Here is a 15,452-nt window from a genome sequence, read left to right as displayed (position 1 = left end):
CGTCTATTTCCCTCTACTGCGCGATAGCGCGCTAGATGCACGCTTTAAGAGTAGTCGCAAACGATATTGTATAAGAGATTTGTATATATTTAGCTAAAATTACACCTATTCTAGGAAACTTGAAGTTGGTGTTTTGTCTTGGCAGGTCTTATCATACCCGTATTAGTATCAAGGATAACATAATACGAGGAAGATTTTCAATGGCAGTCTTACCCTATTGCAATACCAGAAAGACGAGCACTTGCTGCACCATTGCAGAGAGGCTGCCTTCTTTCCGCACCCGTGACATATTCTCATGCCATTAATCTCTAGAGAACACTGCTGGACCTGGTTGTTCAACGCCTGCAGCTTATCCAGAGACAGTAGAAAAATCTACACGACGTCCCGTTCGGTTAGCGCATGTGAACCAAGCTGTAGATTAGCAATTTTAAAGTACCTTGATCGTCTGGGGACCCTCATGGCGGATACCGGGCCCACAGAACATGAATACATGGCGCTCGGCATAGATCCCTCCAGCACTTCGCATCTCTTGGACTAACTAAGTCCGTGCCCCTAGATTGGCGGAAGGACGTCGCTTTATGCGCCGCAGATCGTGCCCCGCCAGCGGTGCTGCAAAACGCCAGCAGTGCTACTCTAGACGCCCCCAATCGCCCCCAGCCGTTCCCATGATTTGTTCTAAACCCTTCTTTAGTTAGGGTAGATGCGGCAATGTATGAAGCTAAGCACACGGTCGTTACAAGCTTAACCTGCACGCTCCTTCAGCCTCGGCGCGTCGCAGCACCACTGGCGGGGCGCCATCTGCGCCACCTGCTGCACGGCGCACATCTCACAGCTCCAGCTCTCAGCCCACAGCTCAGCCACCAGCCTTGTTCCCAACCTACAGAAAGGCCTCTCGCCCACCACGGACGCTCGCTATGCATCCGCCGTTGACCTGATCTGGAACGCTTCACTACCAACAAGCACATTTCGCCGTGAAACACCGCCATGGCCCAGAGCGTCGCGACCCGGCACGGCGGCGAGCCCAACCCGCTCGACACCACTGGCCTCTCCCTGCTGTCGCTTGACGGCGGTGGCGTGCGCGGCTTGTCGACCCTGTACGTCCTAGAGGGACTGATGGAGCGACTGAACCACCAGCGCCAGATCGATGGCCTTCCTCGAGTGAAGGCAATGGGTATAGGAATGTGTTGGATCTCATCATCACACTCGTTGTGGTCAACTCTCATAATTTCTTCTCTTACACAGATTGATACTTAGTTATTCTATCCTTATACATAATAGAATTGGTTTGTCAACCATCGGTTTTATCCATAACCCTTTTCCCCGAATCGCCAGACACCTCACGGTTTACTTCGTTAACCAGTCTCGCCCTAACCCGGACCGAGACCAGGCAAGTATTTCCCTACCCCGTGTAGACCCCATGTAACATCTAGAGCACTACTATATGTTATCTATACTTGATATTATTATATCCTTATAACTAGTTACTATTAATTATAGTCGTACTCTTTGGTGCGTGAGGGAAATCGTGTAAAGAATCAATCTATTATCATCTACATCATCCCAAACGCTTATATAGACACCATTGGACAATCCATGGTCAATTAGTAAGTTGGTATCATTAACAGAGTTTGTGCTTCCGACAGCTGCGCAGTTTGTAACAGTTATAACACATCTCATGTGTTAGACACGATATTTTAAGCTAAAGGATACAGTCTCTACCTTGTCATAGTCATCCTCGTTATCCGGATTTCCAAAGATACGAAGCGCTCTAATGAGTAGTTTATACTGGCCATCCGGCACATAAGATCCATCATCCAGCTGACCTGTCCAGGACCAGCTATCTTGCCCCCTTGATAGATATCTTTTCGGAAATCCCTTGATACTTCCTAAGCTGATAATGCCCAATACAAGCTTACTGCTTGAATTAGAGGTTAAGTAAGGAACCACATCGACTCTAAGGAGGGGCGAACCAAGGGCTAGAGTAACGCTAACAGTTGGAATGACAAGCTTGGAATCGTTACGCATGAGTTCACTCTCCACGAGCTCGTAGTGCGTTCCATTCAAAACTGGGGAAGCTTTAGCGTCCGTTGAATTGGATAGAAAGCCCTTCGCGAGAACAGTTGCGTTGCGCATAGACCCAGATACTCCCATGAACGGAAGAGAAAGTGTTTCGCCATTTGTCGCATCAATAGCGATGAATCCGGAATAGACGCCAAGGCGAGCAACATCCAAAGATGGGGGTGTCATGGAAATCTCGACTAGTTTAGACTGACCAGCTGGCACAGTGATGGCATGTTCAGAAAACCGAATATCCGCATGGCCTTCTGATAGCGCTGGAGGGAAGTTTGCAGGATATATGCTATTGGATGGCAAGGTGTATGCTGTGGCTGCTTGTTTGGGGCTCAAGCGGTATACAATATCCACATCTCCAGTGTTGTGAATATAGAATCTGGTGGAATTGATAAAATGCGCTGTATCATTGAGCAACAGGCTCGATGTGGATAGAAGCGTAGTACAGTGTGCGGCATCGTACACCTGGATCATTCCGCTACCTTGCTGAGGAACCGGTGCCAAGTAAGGAAAGGTCGCAGTACCGTTGTTGAAGTTTGTTGGTTTTGCGGTTGCTGAGAGGACGTTTCTTAAGATTATAGGGTCGAATGTTTGTCTAACTTGGGCGACTAGCGCGTAGGCAGCTGCTACAAGAGGACATGCCATTGAGGTTCCTGAAAGTACTGCGAAACCACCTTTGGCAATTGGATAAGTGGACAGTATCCAGCCTCCGGGTGCGCCAAATTGTGGTTTAACGTCGAGCTCGAATGTTGGTCCCCAGCTAGCATACGTGCTAACATATCCGCCAGTCGAGTTGTTCGTTCGGAAGGTTACATGGTGGGCCGCGTTAGCGGGATCAGTAATCTTAACCACAATCTTCGACCCATTCTTGAGGTTTTCAATGAATGTTTTACCTTGGCTGGCTGAAATCATTCCAGTTCCAAGCAGACCGTCTGTAGTCATCTCAGGTGAGTAGACACTTTCAGTGTTACTGTAGAAGATGATGTATCGAGCACCTCTCGCCACAGCATTTGCAGCTTTTTGAGAAAAATCACAATTGCCTCTCCTGATAAGAACGATGGAACCAGAAAGGTCCATCGTGTTTCCTGGAAGGCTATTACATGCGTCATTTGAGTTGTTGTAATCATAACTTAACGCCGTTAAAGGAAGGGAGAGATTGGTCCATTTGGCCGGGTCACCAGCGGTCCAGTAGAATGGCATTTCTGGAGAATCATCCACTGTGTACTTTGCCGTGGACCAAAAAGTGGGAATCTGGGTGTTGTCGTATGAGCTCACGGATGCAACGTTCTTGCCATGTGCCGCTCCGCCGGGCATGAATAAACCACCCTGGCCTTCATTTCCAGTAGACAGTATGCAGGGAATTCCCGCAGCGACGATTCGTTCAACTGTTAAAGTCCATGCGTCATAAGGCCAACCACCAGTAACGCCAATAGAAGCAGTAATGATATTACTACCATCTTCAACGGCTTTCGTAAATGCGGCGATGAGAACGTCAGTTGTGACACCTTGCCCAGTACACCCATAGACACGGTAAGCACCGATAGTAACATCTAGAGCAGCTCCAAAAAACCCAAATTCATTTTCCTTTGCTGCGATGACACCAGCAATATGGGTTCCATGTCCTGAACAGTCCATAGGGCTGATAAAAACATACCGTTAGCACGCACTCAGTAGCATCCAGTCGTGGAATGAATGACATACTCCGGATCGGGAACTGGTGTATTCTTTCCATTGTACTCGTCACCAACAAAATCAAACCCATAGCCCACCACACAGCCTTTCGAACAAGTTAGTGTTCATCAGTGCAATCAGCTTTCTTAGCATACCTTTTCCAAAGCAACCACCGAGTAGATAATGAGAATAGTCAACCTTTGCCCAAAATTAGTAGTGGATGCGCGTTTTTCCACCCGAAGACTCACTCCAGTGTCGATAACCGCAATTTTAATACCAGATCCAGTAATTCCATCGGCCCTTAATCTATCGATCTGTGTCATGACGTGAGGTGGATAGTTTCCTATCACATCTCTTTTGAATAGAGAAGAATTCAATTTAGATGGCTCGGTGCCTACCCACTTCGTATCATAGTCTGGTAATGTATGGTGTTGAACCGGCCACATGTTTTTGACCCCCGGGAGTTTCATGATGGCTTCCGAAGGCCTCGTGCCATCAACAACTCTGTTGACTTGGAATGAAGTTCCATGGAAGAACGGTGACTCAAATCCTAGTCGCTTCGATGTGTCGATTCCGATTGCCCTGACCTCACTAAAAAATGTCTCGATTGCCTGTAGCATGTATGAGCGCCTGCAATGCGAAGAATTTCAGGTAACTTTACAAAGTCCGCTTTAAGCTCAGCAATGAAGAGCTCTGGAAACACTTCAACAGTACGCTGTGTTTCTTCGATGGCTAGAACACATAACGCTTGCGCAATCGCCCAGATGAAAATAAGAATGCGCATCGTCATCTGAGGTGAAGATATGGGAAACAGTAGACATGGAACCTATTGGATGCGCGAAACATCCTTCTATATCACATTGACGGTTAATTCCGACTTGTCTAATACATCTAATTAACTATTTAGTTGCCTGGACAATATGTACGGTCCCTTGTTGATACTTTGTTTCCCTCCTGCACTGGCTAGCGCTTACCCTGTCTGAACCGCATGAATCTCCGACAGTCGCGCCGGCCCGATAGTACAAACGCTATTGAGCATAGTACCATCACATGTCAATTACGTACTGTGATTACCGGCAAAAAATTCCTACGTGGAGACGCTAAGAATGACGATTAGGCCCTTCTTCGGATACCTCTTGATTTATCAAAGAAAAATACCGGGCTGTTCTGAGCAATCTTGACGGAAGCTACGCCATATGCAGTAAAGCTCTTACTCTCTACCCAGCCCGTGTCACCCCTTACTAGTGGCCCACATACAATACTTTCGTCTAGCAACACAGGAGACAGAAAGTGGATCAAGAGTTAAAGTACACTCTCATGCAGTTGCAGCTTCCGGTTTCTGTAAGCAGGCGACCTCTGATCCCATGCTAAGCCTCTGTCGCTTAGTGGTAGTCTTACCCAAATAGTATTAGTTTCTATCAGCGATAGGTCCTCTTCCAAGCTCTTAGACCAATCGACGCATCATATCTACATGACTTAACTATTTTTGGACAAGCGTATATCAGGCGGGTCCGTGTCCTGCGTGGGATGACAGTTCGGCTGTGTGCGCAAAGCGGAAGCTGCAAGTGCATGAGAGTGTAAGCTATTGTGCGATACGAGGGTTTCGCCCAACGTGGCATCCTGATTGTGGGGCTGCTCTCAATCGCTTAACACATCATTTTCTGTGGCCTACCTTCTGTTTCCTTGTATGATTAGTCTCGCTATTCTATGTTATTTACCAAATTTGCTTCCATCTCAATCTTGTAGATAGTGAACTCTTCAATTCACTGTAGGGATGGCAAATCGATACAAACGGTCTAGCTGGGCTTCTTTGCCACAAAAAGGGCAGTTGTTCGTTCTATGCACGATCCGAATAACTGAGCCTATCACAGTATTCTGCTTCAACTCATATATCTTTTACCAGCTCCGGCATTTCGACCCAAGCTTACCAGATGACGAGATCATAAGACAGGCATCGAATCTTCGGTCAGTTTATATGCTGACTCAGTGTGTTTCGTCTTTCCTCTGGGGTCGCATCGCAGACTCACCGCTAGGTGGAAGGAAACTTGCCTTACTTGTCGCCTTGAGCTGCTCATGTTCGTCAACAATCACCCACCCCCGCTATGTCTTACGAAAAGCACTATGCTAATCAATTCCAATTTTAACCAGTTATAAGCAGTCTATCTCTTTGCTTCGTTTCAAATTATAAACAAATTCTCATTGTTCAGGCTGCACAAGGTTTCTCAAATAATAACACAGCTATTGTGAGGACGCTAGTTTCTGAGATGGTACCACAAAAGCGGCAAGTTTTCCCCTTTATACCTTGAGATCAGCTTATGCTTCATGTAAATGCAATTTCTGCCTTGATAGCTTCTAATCTTTATATGTATAGGTTCCAAGCTAGAGCATTTATATTGCTGCCGATGTGCACAAGTCTTGCATCAGTCCTTGGCCCACTCATAGCAGGCTTAACAGTCGAAGCCAATCCTCAAACACAAATCAACAACCAATCCTTGCTACAGAGATATCCCTATGCATTACCACCTTTAATCAACTCCGCGCTGCTACTAGTACCACTGTTAGCAACCTTCTTCTTTCTCGAGGAGGTAAGTAGTGTCAGTGTTTGTCTTGACATACATTTGTTTTAACCTCAGAAGACCTTAGAACCCTTACGTAAAAGATACGACCCCGGAATCGCAGTCTCCCGAAGGCTTGTTTCATTGGTCTTCAGCTCAACTAGAAATGAACTGGCACATTATGAGGCAATCCCTGTTGAGATCGATGAAGATAGGGAAATGGAGTTTTTAGATAGAACGGAAAATGATGATCAAAGCAACTCATCAATGCGATCAAACTCTATTCCAGAGGGAGATGTAATCGGGAACAAGACAGAGTATTCGTTGCCAACACCTCGGACGTTTACCAAGAAGATAATGCTTGTGCTATTGGCAGGGGTTCTTCTGGACATACAAGTAGGCGTAACCAGTGACGCCATGAACAATCTGTTGAGTTTTCCTGTGGCAACCGAAGAGCAGGAACGTCAAATGATGCTGCCATTTCAATTCAGTGGCGGTGCTGGATTCAAACCAAGCTCACTCGCGTGGACCACGTGTGTATTTGGTACGTATCCCTACGACTCAGTTCCCCAAGACCATGAATTTCTGCACAATGCTTACAGTCAAGTTTCATGGTAGGCATTTTGGGGCTGCCATTTCAGCTATCGTTATATCCTCGAATCATCCAGAGCCTGGGAGTACTGAAAACCTGGAGGTACTTCATGTTCACATTCCCCTCGATATGGTTTCTGTATCCATACATCGCCGTTCTGCCTTCGAGCACACCTTCACCCTCAGAAAAAACTGGATTTATCATCTGGGGGTTCATAATATCCCTCGCTACTGTAACAGGCCTTTTTGTAGGCTGCGTGATGGTTTGCCAGCTCATGCTTGTAGCACAATCATCACCACATCCCTCTACCCTAGCAAAAACTCAGAGCATTGCCTTCTTTTTCTCTACAGCAACCAGGGCGTGTAGCTCAGCTGTATCAGGTGTTCTCCTTGCATATGGTTTAGATTGGAACCTAACTGGTCTACCGTTCTGGCTTAGCGCTCTAGTAGGCATGATCGCAATCGGCATGAATGCATTTATAAAAGAAGAGGACATTTTGAGTAGCTAAGTAGGAAAGAAGTAGTAGAAGCAATTGGCCAAAAGAATTTTACTATAGTAGGATACCTTCAGAAGTACGTGTCAAATACGTAAGAAAGTCTTTTGTTCAAGGTTTTGGATCTAGATTGAATGTGAGCTCTATCTTTCAGAGATTCATAGAAGGATCTGTTGTGAACATTTGAGTTCAATCCAGGTTGGTTGAAAAGAGCCTTTAGGTCCCATGAAGAAAACGTAGCTACTCACTTGGAAAACAGGAAGATGTCGCGGTGGTCTTGGCGGCGTTTGTAAATACAATGTGCATTGTTGCCCAATTCACATGTCAAACAAAAGATGTTGGGATAATCAAATCCATTTTGTAAAAACTCTTTCTCGTAGTTATTTGATTACTCCTGTCAGCAGAGTTGTCAACAATCAAGCTCATCAAGCCAAGCTAACATAATATAGTAATATGCTAGCTTCTTTGAGCCTAATCATTGCTATATCGCGTTAGCTCGGCTTGATGAGCTTGATCTTTGACAACTCTGCCTGTCAGCCATACCGTACTACTAAAGGACCTTATTTCAACATGATTGTTCTCGTTAGAAAAGTTAACAACCTGAAACCAATTTATCAGTGATGGTAGTTTTGTGGAGAACTGAACCCACGAACCTATGCCAAAGATAGTACTAGGTATAACGAGATTATGTTGATAGAGAGCTTCGCTTCTAGGCTACGTGACTATCTAAATACATAAGAGCAGAGAAATAGTAAAGCTGATTGTCAAATTGGGCATCAGGGTAGTTAAGAAAGAAACGCCAATGTCGTGAACGAAGGTAACAGAGCAAAGGGCTCCAGTCCATTGTAATTCTGCTAATAACAATCGTACAAGACACTGCATACCTCTTCTTAGGAACTCAAGCTCTTCTATGAAGCTCGAGAGCCATGCGTTACAAGAAAGGATTGCTTGCTTGTTGCACGACGAGTGGTTGAGGTTCAACACCCGTTCACGTCAGAAGATTGTGATCATCGCCGGGTGACGATCACGTGACCTTGCCTTCCGCCAAGGGAGGAAGGCCATGAGGAAAAGGGATGTCACTTCCTCCCAGCAAGACACTTCTTAGGGATGTTAGCAACTCCGAACCTCAGAGGAAACAGGACTGGAAGCTATGAGTATAAAAGACGGACGAATCTCACTACACTCGTTATAGTCAACTCTTATAGGTTCCTCTCTTACACAGAGTTGTACTTAAGTTTTTCTATCTAGTCTAGAACTAATCGTCATTACTGTCGGTTGCAATCCTACAAAGCTTTCTTACCAAAATTGCCAGGCAATCGCACAGCGCACCGCTTTCAGTTACCTCAATCTAACTCGGATTGAGACCAGAAGTATAGCCCAACCCCTTCTAACACCATGATAGTCTGCCATGATTTTAAACGCGGCATGCGAAGAAATAGTATGTGAAAGGTAAGCCATTTCTTTCGGATTCATAACTAATCATTTTTAATCCATCCAAGTACGTCAGTGTAGTTTTTGCACAGGTAATTCTTCTCGAAGTGGATAAAGTCATCTGGACTTGACTTGTTCCACTGAATGTATCCCATTGCCATATCCATATTCATCTTGCAAAGAACCGACTGCTTTAAGATCTTCAAACAGTGTGCTAAAGAAGATTAGGTTGACTCAGCAATCACTTCAAATTTGGGGCTATTCTTACTGATGTGATTTTTGTACCACTCATCTGAGATGTTGGCCTTCGCCATTGGACCATTCAATTTGTCGTCCTCGTGATTAAACCAGAGACGACGCCACGCAGCATCCTGTGATGTCTATCAGTATTTGGTCACTTAAATAGGAATATATGGATATTACCACACAATGGGCTTGATGCATACTGTCCAAGGTAACCAGAAACCCTGAGATTCCATTACGAGTAACCCTTGGTGACTCGGGAAGGATTCCTCGCTCATATCCAAATTTCTCAGGAACAACAACGGTGGCACCATCGGAGCGTTCAGCTAATGCATTCCAAGCTTTTTGTAACTCCCCTTCGTGTAAAAATGCCTTCTCTACTTTTGTATCAGAAGCTAAATCAGCCATAACTGAATCCGACTGAAGATGGCCAGAAGGAGCTGTATGCGTCAGTGTCTAGGTATAAATGTGCGTCATTAGCTTACACATTGCATCTAATGAACACGAGCACTCGGATCCGGTGCGTCCTTGAGTGAAGATGATGGTTGAGATGAGAGTGGTGAGAAGGATAACAATGATGTACGAAAGCCCACGCCATATATACCCATACTTCCTCTGTTTACCAGTAGCTGTTTCCCCATGAGATTGATGGATAAGTGAACTTTTCTCATCGTCGTTCCATGTGCGTGGGGAATTCAGTGTTTCAGTAGGAGAGCAGCATCCCTCTGGATCGGAGTCCATCTTCGAAGTGGAGTAAGGCGTGACTTGTCCAGAAAGTAACGACAAATATATGTATCTAGCTGACTAAGATTTTCGGATAGTTATTCTAAGCATATACTTAAACTAGTGCTATTACGTTCTCTATGTGCGTTTCTTGAAACCCTGGATGGAGTCATCGTAACATTGGAGACGGAAGTGGACGGATAAGTGGTGGGGCTGAATAGAAAAGCAGGAAAATTATACCGAACTTACCACCGTGATTCAGGGTATTGTACTGTACACCGCTAAATCGGGTAGGGGCATATATGATAGGCGCGGCTTGACTCTACATGGCTAATACCTGACATTGTGCATGTTCCATAAGAAATATGAGGGAGCTTCAGCATGCCCCGCTAAACAAGGTTTAAGTCATCTTATAGTATGTATCTAGTTACTCTCTACAACAAACCCCTTTCTCACACAACGAGCTAGTTTGTAATCATCAATTTGTGTCATACCCACATAGGTTTCTATTCGTTGGGAAATCTTGACAGATACTAATCAGACAGGTGCGTTAATATCGATAATGAAGCGCTTGTCCGATACCCTGTAGTCCTCAATCCACTGCACTGCTTCCTTGTTGTTCCTGCAAGAATGTAGGTGACCAAATCCGTTTGTTCCCTTATGGTCACCAGGTCTCGTACCACCTTCCAATGTCATATCGCTGTTACAGAGGATTGCTTGCCGAAGATAGTCGAAGCAATGGTTCGTGTGAACTGAACTATGACCTTCTTCAACTTGGTTTTCGGTTCCTTTGGAGCCATATCTTATCACCTGATCGTAGGCATCCATGATGTAATAGAGACAGTGTAGCTGATGTGTCCAAGAAACCTTCCACAAAGGTGTATCACTAGGATCAAGGAAAGGCTCACTCAAGTCTTTATAACGATTGTGTTCGGGGACGTGAATATTGCCACCACCTTCTAAATGCAAATGTCAGATCCCTTAACCTAGAAAGTCAAAGCTTCTTCGTAAGTTAAGGTATACGTACTAGGTAGTAAATCTTGCCACCTCTGTCTCACAGTTCGCGCTTCTTCACTAGATGTGTAGTTCAACGTGAAGATGTCCAACTGCGGTTCAAACTTGATGCGTTCTTCGGAGACTAAAGTTACTGTTAGACTCAGATCACATTAGTTATTGTAAGTGTTAAATATGCCTTACATCTTGGAACGAAATGATTGACGTCTCCCCCAAAATCGGTTTCTAATCTGAACTGCATAAGCAGTCCCAAGATAGCGACAAGGAAGATAAAGATAAACACACTGATGGAAATTCGCATCCACTTCCAAAACACGTAGGTCCTACTGCGGGGGTTCGATTTTTGCTGTATGAAGGATGTAAATTCGTCCGACGATGATTCCCTGGAATACCTTCCAGACATGGCGAGATATTATTTATTCGCAAATGGAACACGTGCCAACAGGTCGAGAAAGATGGCTTTCGAAATGAGCGACCGCCAAATATGTGTGATAGTTTTATGATTTATTCGTAACAACGTTGGCTGATTTCTAGGGCTAGCTCGAATGATAGACAAAATAGTAATGGATGGAGAAATTTGAGTTACCGCAGCTGGGCCGAAGTGCAGGGGCAATGTTGGATGCAATAAGTGTCTCCGAACAACTTCCGTCAACATTCTTTAGGACGGATGCAACGCGGTGTTGCAAGGAGCGGGTTGTCCAGGAAAAATCCGCTATGGTGAAAACAATATCACCTGTGGATCGGTGATCTTCATGCCCCAGTGGTCTGTGATTTGCCCCGCGCGGATCGAATAGCTCTTTCCATACGTTCGTGCTGGCGCGCGGGATATTATATCAAGGGCCGGTTTGGTTTCGCCAATAGCTTTGCTCAGCACTAACCTTATTAAAGGCATCCCGGAGCTTAGCGTTGTAAGAAGACCCCGTGCAGGCTGCTAGAAATTTGAAAGTGATGGAGCTTTCTCTTAGTAAGTACAAGTACGAACGTATTATGGTCGCAGGCTAACGTTTTGTAGGTGAGGATGTGGCAAGGGGTGAGACGGCGCTAGAATTAGTGATTACATACGCTACCCATGATTGATTGATTGATTGATTAAGTCCTACTCGGTTTCAGCCGCGTTTTCTCCGCAGCTATGCCCGGCATGGCTGGCGTAGCCAACAGCCGACGCCGCGCAGACGTTAATCCGCGCCGCCCCACGTCACTCCCTATGGGAGCCAGCTGTTCCTAGAGGCCTGCCGTTTCCCCTCCACCACTATCTACAATCTGGCTGCCACCTTATCTAGGTAATGGTTCTACTAATAGTATACTATGCTTATAGGCTCGTAGAGGCGTACTGCCTCGTATTCTGCGGCCGCGATACCTACAGTCTCCCCCCAGCGCTCGGCTGTCGTCTACGCGTCTTCGATCCCGACATGCCCAAGGATCTGCGCTTGTTCTATAAACTGGATGGCTTTAGTGGCTAGCTGTGGCCTACTTAATACGCTACCCAGGCTCATCACAGCGTTGTATCTTGACCAGTTAAGAGGTTTTAGCACTTCTAAAGTTTAACCGAACAAAAGCCGTATGACTGATCCACCTGCAAAACTTTGGCCTGCGACCGTAGTATGTATACCATCTATGAGTCGCGCATAGAAGGGCCGAATAAATTAGTGCTTACGAGACATACAGTCATTAGCGATTGCGGCTTCACCTCCGCAAGCAGCATTCCAAAAGTCCAGTCATCATAAAATTGGAGATTGGCCAATCATATCGGTTATTCTATAGCTGACTCGTCACGCTAAGCTCTGTATGGAAGATGGGGCTGTTCGAAACCGCTGCGCAGCTTGCATGTTAGGGTGAAGCCGCAATCGCTAGCGACTGTAACAAGGCTGTTTAACAGACCGCCATTTTCTCAACAAAGTTTCGATAGAATGCCTCAAGCCAAGCCGGCACTTGGTGCGTCATCTGAGTCAGCCGCTCCAAAGTAGTTCACTTGAAATTCTGCGCAGATGCGGCCCGTCAAACCAAGGTCTTTATTCAATTACTCGAAAAGAATTACGGCCATGCATCATTCCAACTGTGATTATGCAGAGGCAGCAACAACACTTCTTGATGAAGAAGTCCTATCGAGGCGTGCCACAAATCCCAAGAGAACATTCCGATGGGGGTTGTTTTTGTCTTGTTTCACAAACTTGATTCTCTTATTAGCTTTACTCTACCTGAAGAACAGTCCTCTCCAATCTCTTGCTGTGTCGAACATTTACTGTATAGTCTGCAATCCTTATCTGCCAGTCTTTCATCTAACATATACACAGCACCAGCGTATAGCGCGATCCAGTATGAGACCCGTACGTTTTTCTCTGACTTTGGGAGAATGCCTTCAGAATATCAGGGTTGGCCGGATGATCACCAAGATGCTCGATGGGAAGAACTGTACTCGAGTAAGCCTTAAAATCTTCTATGCATTGGTGGTTCAATAACAAAGTACAGAGGGTCGAACGATCCAAATCAGCCCTAAAGAAAACAGTATGCTTTACAACCAGTCGATACATGTCCCCATCGTTGGGCTGGAAGATAAATATATGATTGGCCTAGATGTTTTTCACCAATTACATTGTTTGGTACGAGGAGATCGGGACTTCTAGTCTACAGATTTTCTAAACAGACACAACAGGATACTATACGCAAATCGTTTTATCCAAGAAGATACAACATTACCCTTCTCAGGTCAGATGGGACGGTTAACTACGTCCCATGGCTTCATGTCGGTGCGTTCTTCAGCAATCATTAGCGACGCGATGATTTTGGAACTGACCGATGATCAGATCACTGCATTGAGTCGATCAGGCAGTCGTTAATGTGCAATGCAGATGTGACGCCTATGCACTACGAGTGGAGCGACGAAATCAAGTCTGTAGTACCAAAGATAACAGTAACCCATGTTTGTCGTAACTTTGATAAAGTTAAGCAGTGGGCCGCAAATCGATGGGTTGATTGGAAGTGGTCAGACAATCGGAAGGTTGTAGAGAACGGTGAAGTGAAAGATTATTCGAGTTGGAAGGTCATGACAAAGGAACATCCCCTCCCTAAAGACTGGGCTGAGAACGACCGTTCCAATGAATTTGTTCAATAATTGGTCATATTTAACGACTTTAATTACATTACATTGTTGGCTATATCCTTTGCTTAATCATGATATAAAGGCTTCACCTCCATCGATTCCGGTCGATTCGTCTTCCATGTATAATCGCAAACTGGAAACTTTAGATGTAGGAGACTGTTGAAAAGGTAGGGGTTGACGTTCGGACGTGCCATCATGTTTGTACAATGCTCATTGTGGTGCCAGTCCGAAGTCCAGTTATCCATTGGTCGATCGAACATAACAGAACGAAGATACTTCTTTAAAATAAATGAGCAATGTGCCATGTGTTGATACCACGGAACCCAAGCAGCCTCGATATTACCATTCCGGCACTCTTGGATAAATGACGCATTAGTTGCAGAACTATCATTTGCTGTCCAAGAAAATTCCCAACCATTGTAGGAATTCCAATCGTGGCCGAGTTCTTTATCGTAACATTGCGGTGGTACCCAAGCGAAGTTGTGCATCTCGAATTGACATCCCCGTTTACGCGCTTCCTCTGCCGTGGTTCCGCAGTGATTGAAAGTGAGATTTCCCAAGTTTTGCTGTTCAATATCCTTCTGATATAAATCCGCTCCGCTGATGTGAACAATGATCGTGATAATAGCGATTATAATGGCAGACGCCATCACTATAGATATCGTATGCCACTGCCGCAGAGAACTCGGGTTTGAAGATTTTGCGCTATGGACCTCCGTAGTATTTTCCAGGTCTATAGAGGAAACCGGTTGGTAACGGTGAGAATTTTTCGAGGGCATGGCTGAGCAAGGAATAAGTCGTAAGAATCTAAGTGGTAGTATCCGAATGAAGTAAAATTGAAGATTTATCTGCCATATGCCTTCCCATCAAATTAATGAGAGGTGGGGCCTAGAGGCACTAGTTTTTGGCTTGATTTTTACATGAATCGATAGCCTCGAACGTCGGCCGCACGTCCAGATCGAGACAAATTAGATTTATATTACCCCCCTGATACGGAAGCTTACTCCCGTGTGCGTCAGGGCTAGATTCGTATCATGCAAGCGGTATGCAGTAAGTGATCTTCAACCAGTGGCCGGTATGGCACCGAAACTTGGCCATAGATGTAAGCCTTTAGTGAGCTGTCGAAATATTTAAGTGCTATCCACTATGCAGTGCAAACAAGACATCGATAAGCATTATTCGACTTTTTCTTCTTTACCTCACAAACATCCAAATTGAAATAGACATACCTAACATGCAGTTGTACAAGCTACAGCCAACTGTACTCCTTCTTGCGGCTCTTGGGGCTAATGCCGTTCCCGTTCGTATGTGTCAAAGTTTTCCAAATCGAGTTGTTGGGGCTGATTGAAATGACATAGCCAACGAAGATGTAAAGAATACTGTATCTACCGCGGCTGATCCTGACCCCAACTTTGCCTACTACAACTTCAAGCGTGGGGAGGTGAAGAAGTCAGCTGACGACACTGCGGACCCTGACCCCAACTTTGCCTACTACAACTTCAAGCGTGGGGAGGTGAAGAAGTCAGCTGACGACACTGCGGACCCTGACCCCAACTTTGCCTA

General features: G+C 45.4%; 8 protein-coding genes across 8 annotated transcripts; 3 read left to right on the top strand and 5 right to left on the bottom strand.

The window, feature by feature from the left end:
* Nucleotides 1–758: 758 nt before the first annotated feature.
* COCCADRAFT_111470 (uncharacterized protein) lies at nt 759–1,223 on the bottom strand (the record flags this gene model as incomplete). The annotated part of the gene is made up of 1 exon (XM_007719986.1): nt 759–1,223. One exon carries the CDS (start codon nt 1,221–1,223, stop codon nt 759–761), a length of 465 nt encoding a protein of 154 aa, XP_007718176.1.
* A 457-nt stretch (nt 1,224–1,680) lies between these two features.
* On the bottom strand, nt 1,681–4,211 carry COCCADRAFT_41775 (uncharacterized protein; the record flags this gene model as incomplete). Its single annotated transcript, XM_007719985.1, has 4 exons — nt 1,681–3,709; nt 3,772–3,847; nt 3,897–3,939; nt 3,990–4,211. 4 exons carry the CDS (start codon nt 4,209–4,211, stop codon nt 1,681–1,683), a joined length of 2,370 nt encoding a protein of 789 aa, XP_007718175.1.
* Nucleotides 4,212–5,515: 1,304 nt separating this feature from the next.
* COCCADRAFT_41774 (uncharacterized protein) lies at nt 5,516–7,396 on the top strand (the record flags this gene model as incomplete). Its single annotated transcript, XM_007719984.1, has 5 exons — nt 5,516–5,816; nt 5,890–6,022; nt 6,113–6,326; nt 6,378–6,840; nt 6,915–7,396. The coding sequence occupies 5 exons, from the start codon at nt 5,516–5,518 to the stop codon at nt 7,394–7,396; spliced, it is 1,593 nt and encodes a 530-aa protein (XP_007718174.1).
* Nucleotides 7,397–8,856: 1,460 nt separating this feature from the next.
* On the bottom strand, nt 8,857–9,796 carry COCCADRAFT_111467 (uncharacterized protein; the record flags this gene model as incomplete). The annotated part of the gene is made up of 4 exons (XM_007719983.1): nt 8,857–9,026; nt 9,081–9,183; nt 9,236–9,495; nt 9,541–9,796. 4 exons carry the CDS (start codon nt 9,794–9,796, stop codon nt 8,857–8,859), a joined length of 789 nt encoding a protein of 262 aa, XP_007718173.1.
* Nucleotides 9,797–10,315: 519 nt separating this feature from the next.
* Nucleotides 10,316–11,195, bottom strand: COCCADRAFT_111460 (uncharacterized protein; the record flags this gene model as incomplete). Its single annotated transcript, XM_007719982.1, has 3 exons — nt 10,316–10,737; nt 10,806–10,916; nt 10,976–11,195. 3 exons carry the CDS (start codon nt 11,193–11,195, stop codon nt 10,316–10,318), a joined length of 753 nt encoding a protein of 250 aa, XP_007718172.1.
* A 1,734-nt stretch (nt 11,196–12,929) lies between these two features.
* COCCADRAFT_111461 (uncharacterized protein) lies at nt 12,930–13,901 on the top strand (the record flags this gene model as incomplete). The annotated part of the gene is made up of 4 exons (XM_007719981.1): nt 12,930–13,209; nt 13,259–13,389; nt 13,443–13,536; nt 13,594–13,901. The coding sequence occupies 4 exons, from the start codon at nt 12,930–12,932 to the stop codon at nt 13,899–13,901; spliced, it is 813 nt and encodes a 270-aa protein (XP_007718171.1).
* A 116-nt stretch (nt 13,902–14,017) lies between these two features.
* On the bottom strand, nt 14,018–14,431 carry COCCADRAFT_72415 (uncharacterized protein; the record flags this gene model as incomplete). The annotated part of the gene is made up of 1 exon (XM_007719980.1): nt 14,018–14,431. A coding segment is annotated over one exon (414 nt), but the record flags the coding sequence as incomplete, so codon positions are not given.
* A 692-nt stretch (nt 14,432–15,123) lies between these two features.
* On the top strand, nt 15,124–15,452 carry COCCADRAFT_80179 (uncharacterized protein; the record flags this gene model as incomplete). Its single annotated transcript, XM_007719979.1, has 2 exons — nt 15,124–15,193; nt 15,248–15,452. Coding segments are annotated over 2 exons (275 nt in total), but the record flags the coding sequence as incomplete, so codon positions are not given.

Source organism: Bipolaris zeicola (assembly GCF_000523435.1).
Source record: "Bipolaris zeicola 26-R-13 unplaced genomic scaffold scaffold_377, whole genome shotgun sequence".
NCBI classification, from domain to species: domain Eukaryota; kingdom Fungi; phylum Ascomycota; class Dothideomycetes; order Pleosporales; family Pleosporaceae; genus Bipolaris; species Bipolaris zeicola.
The sequence above is the reverse complement of the archived record's forward strand: the minus strand, read 5'-3'. Positions and strand labels throughout refer to the sequence as shown.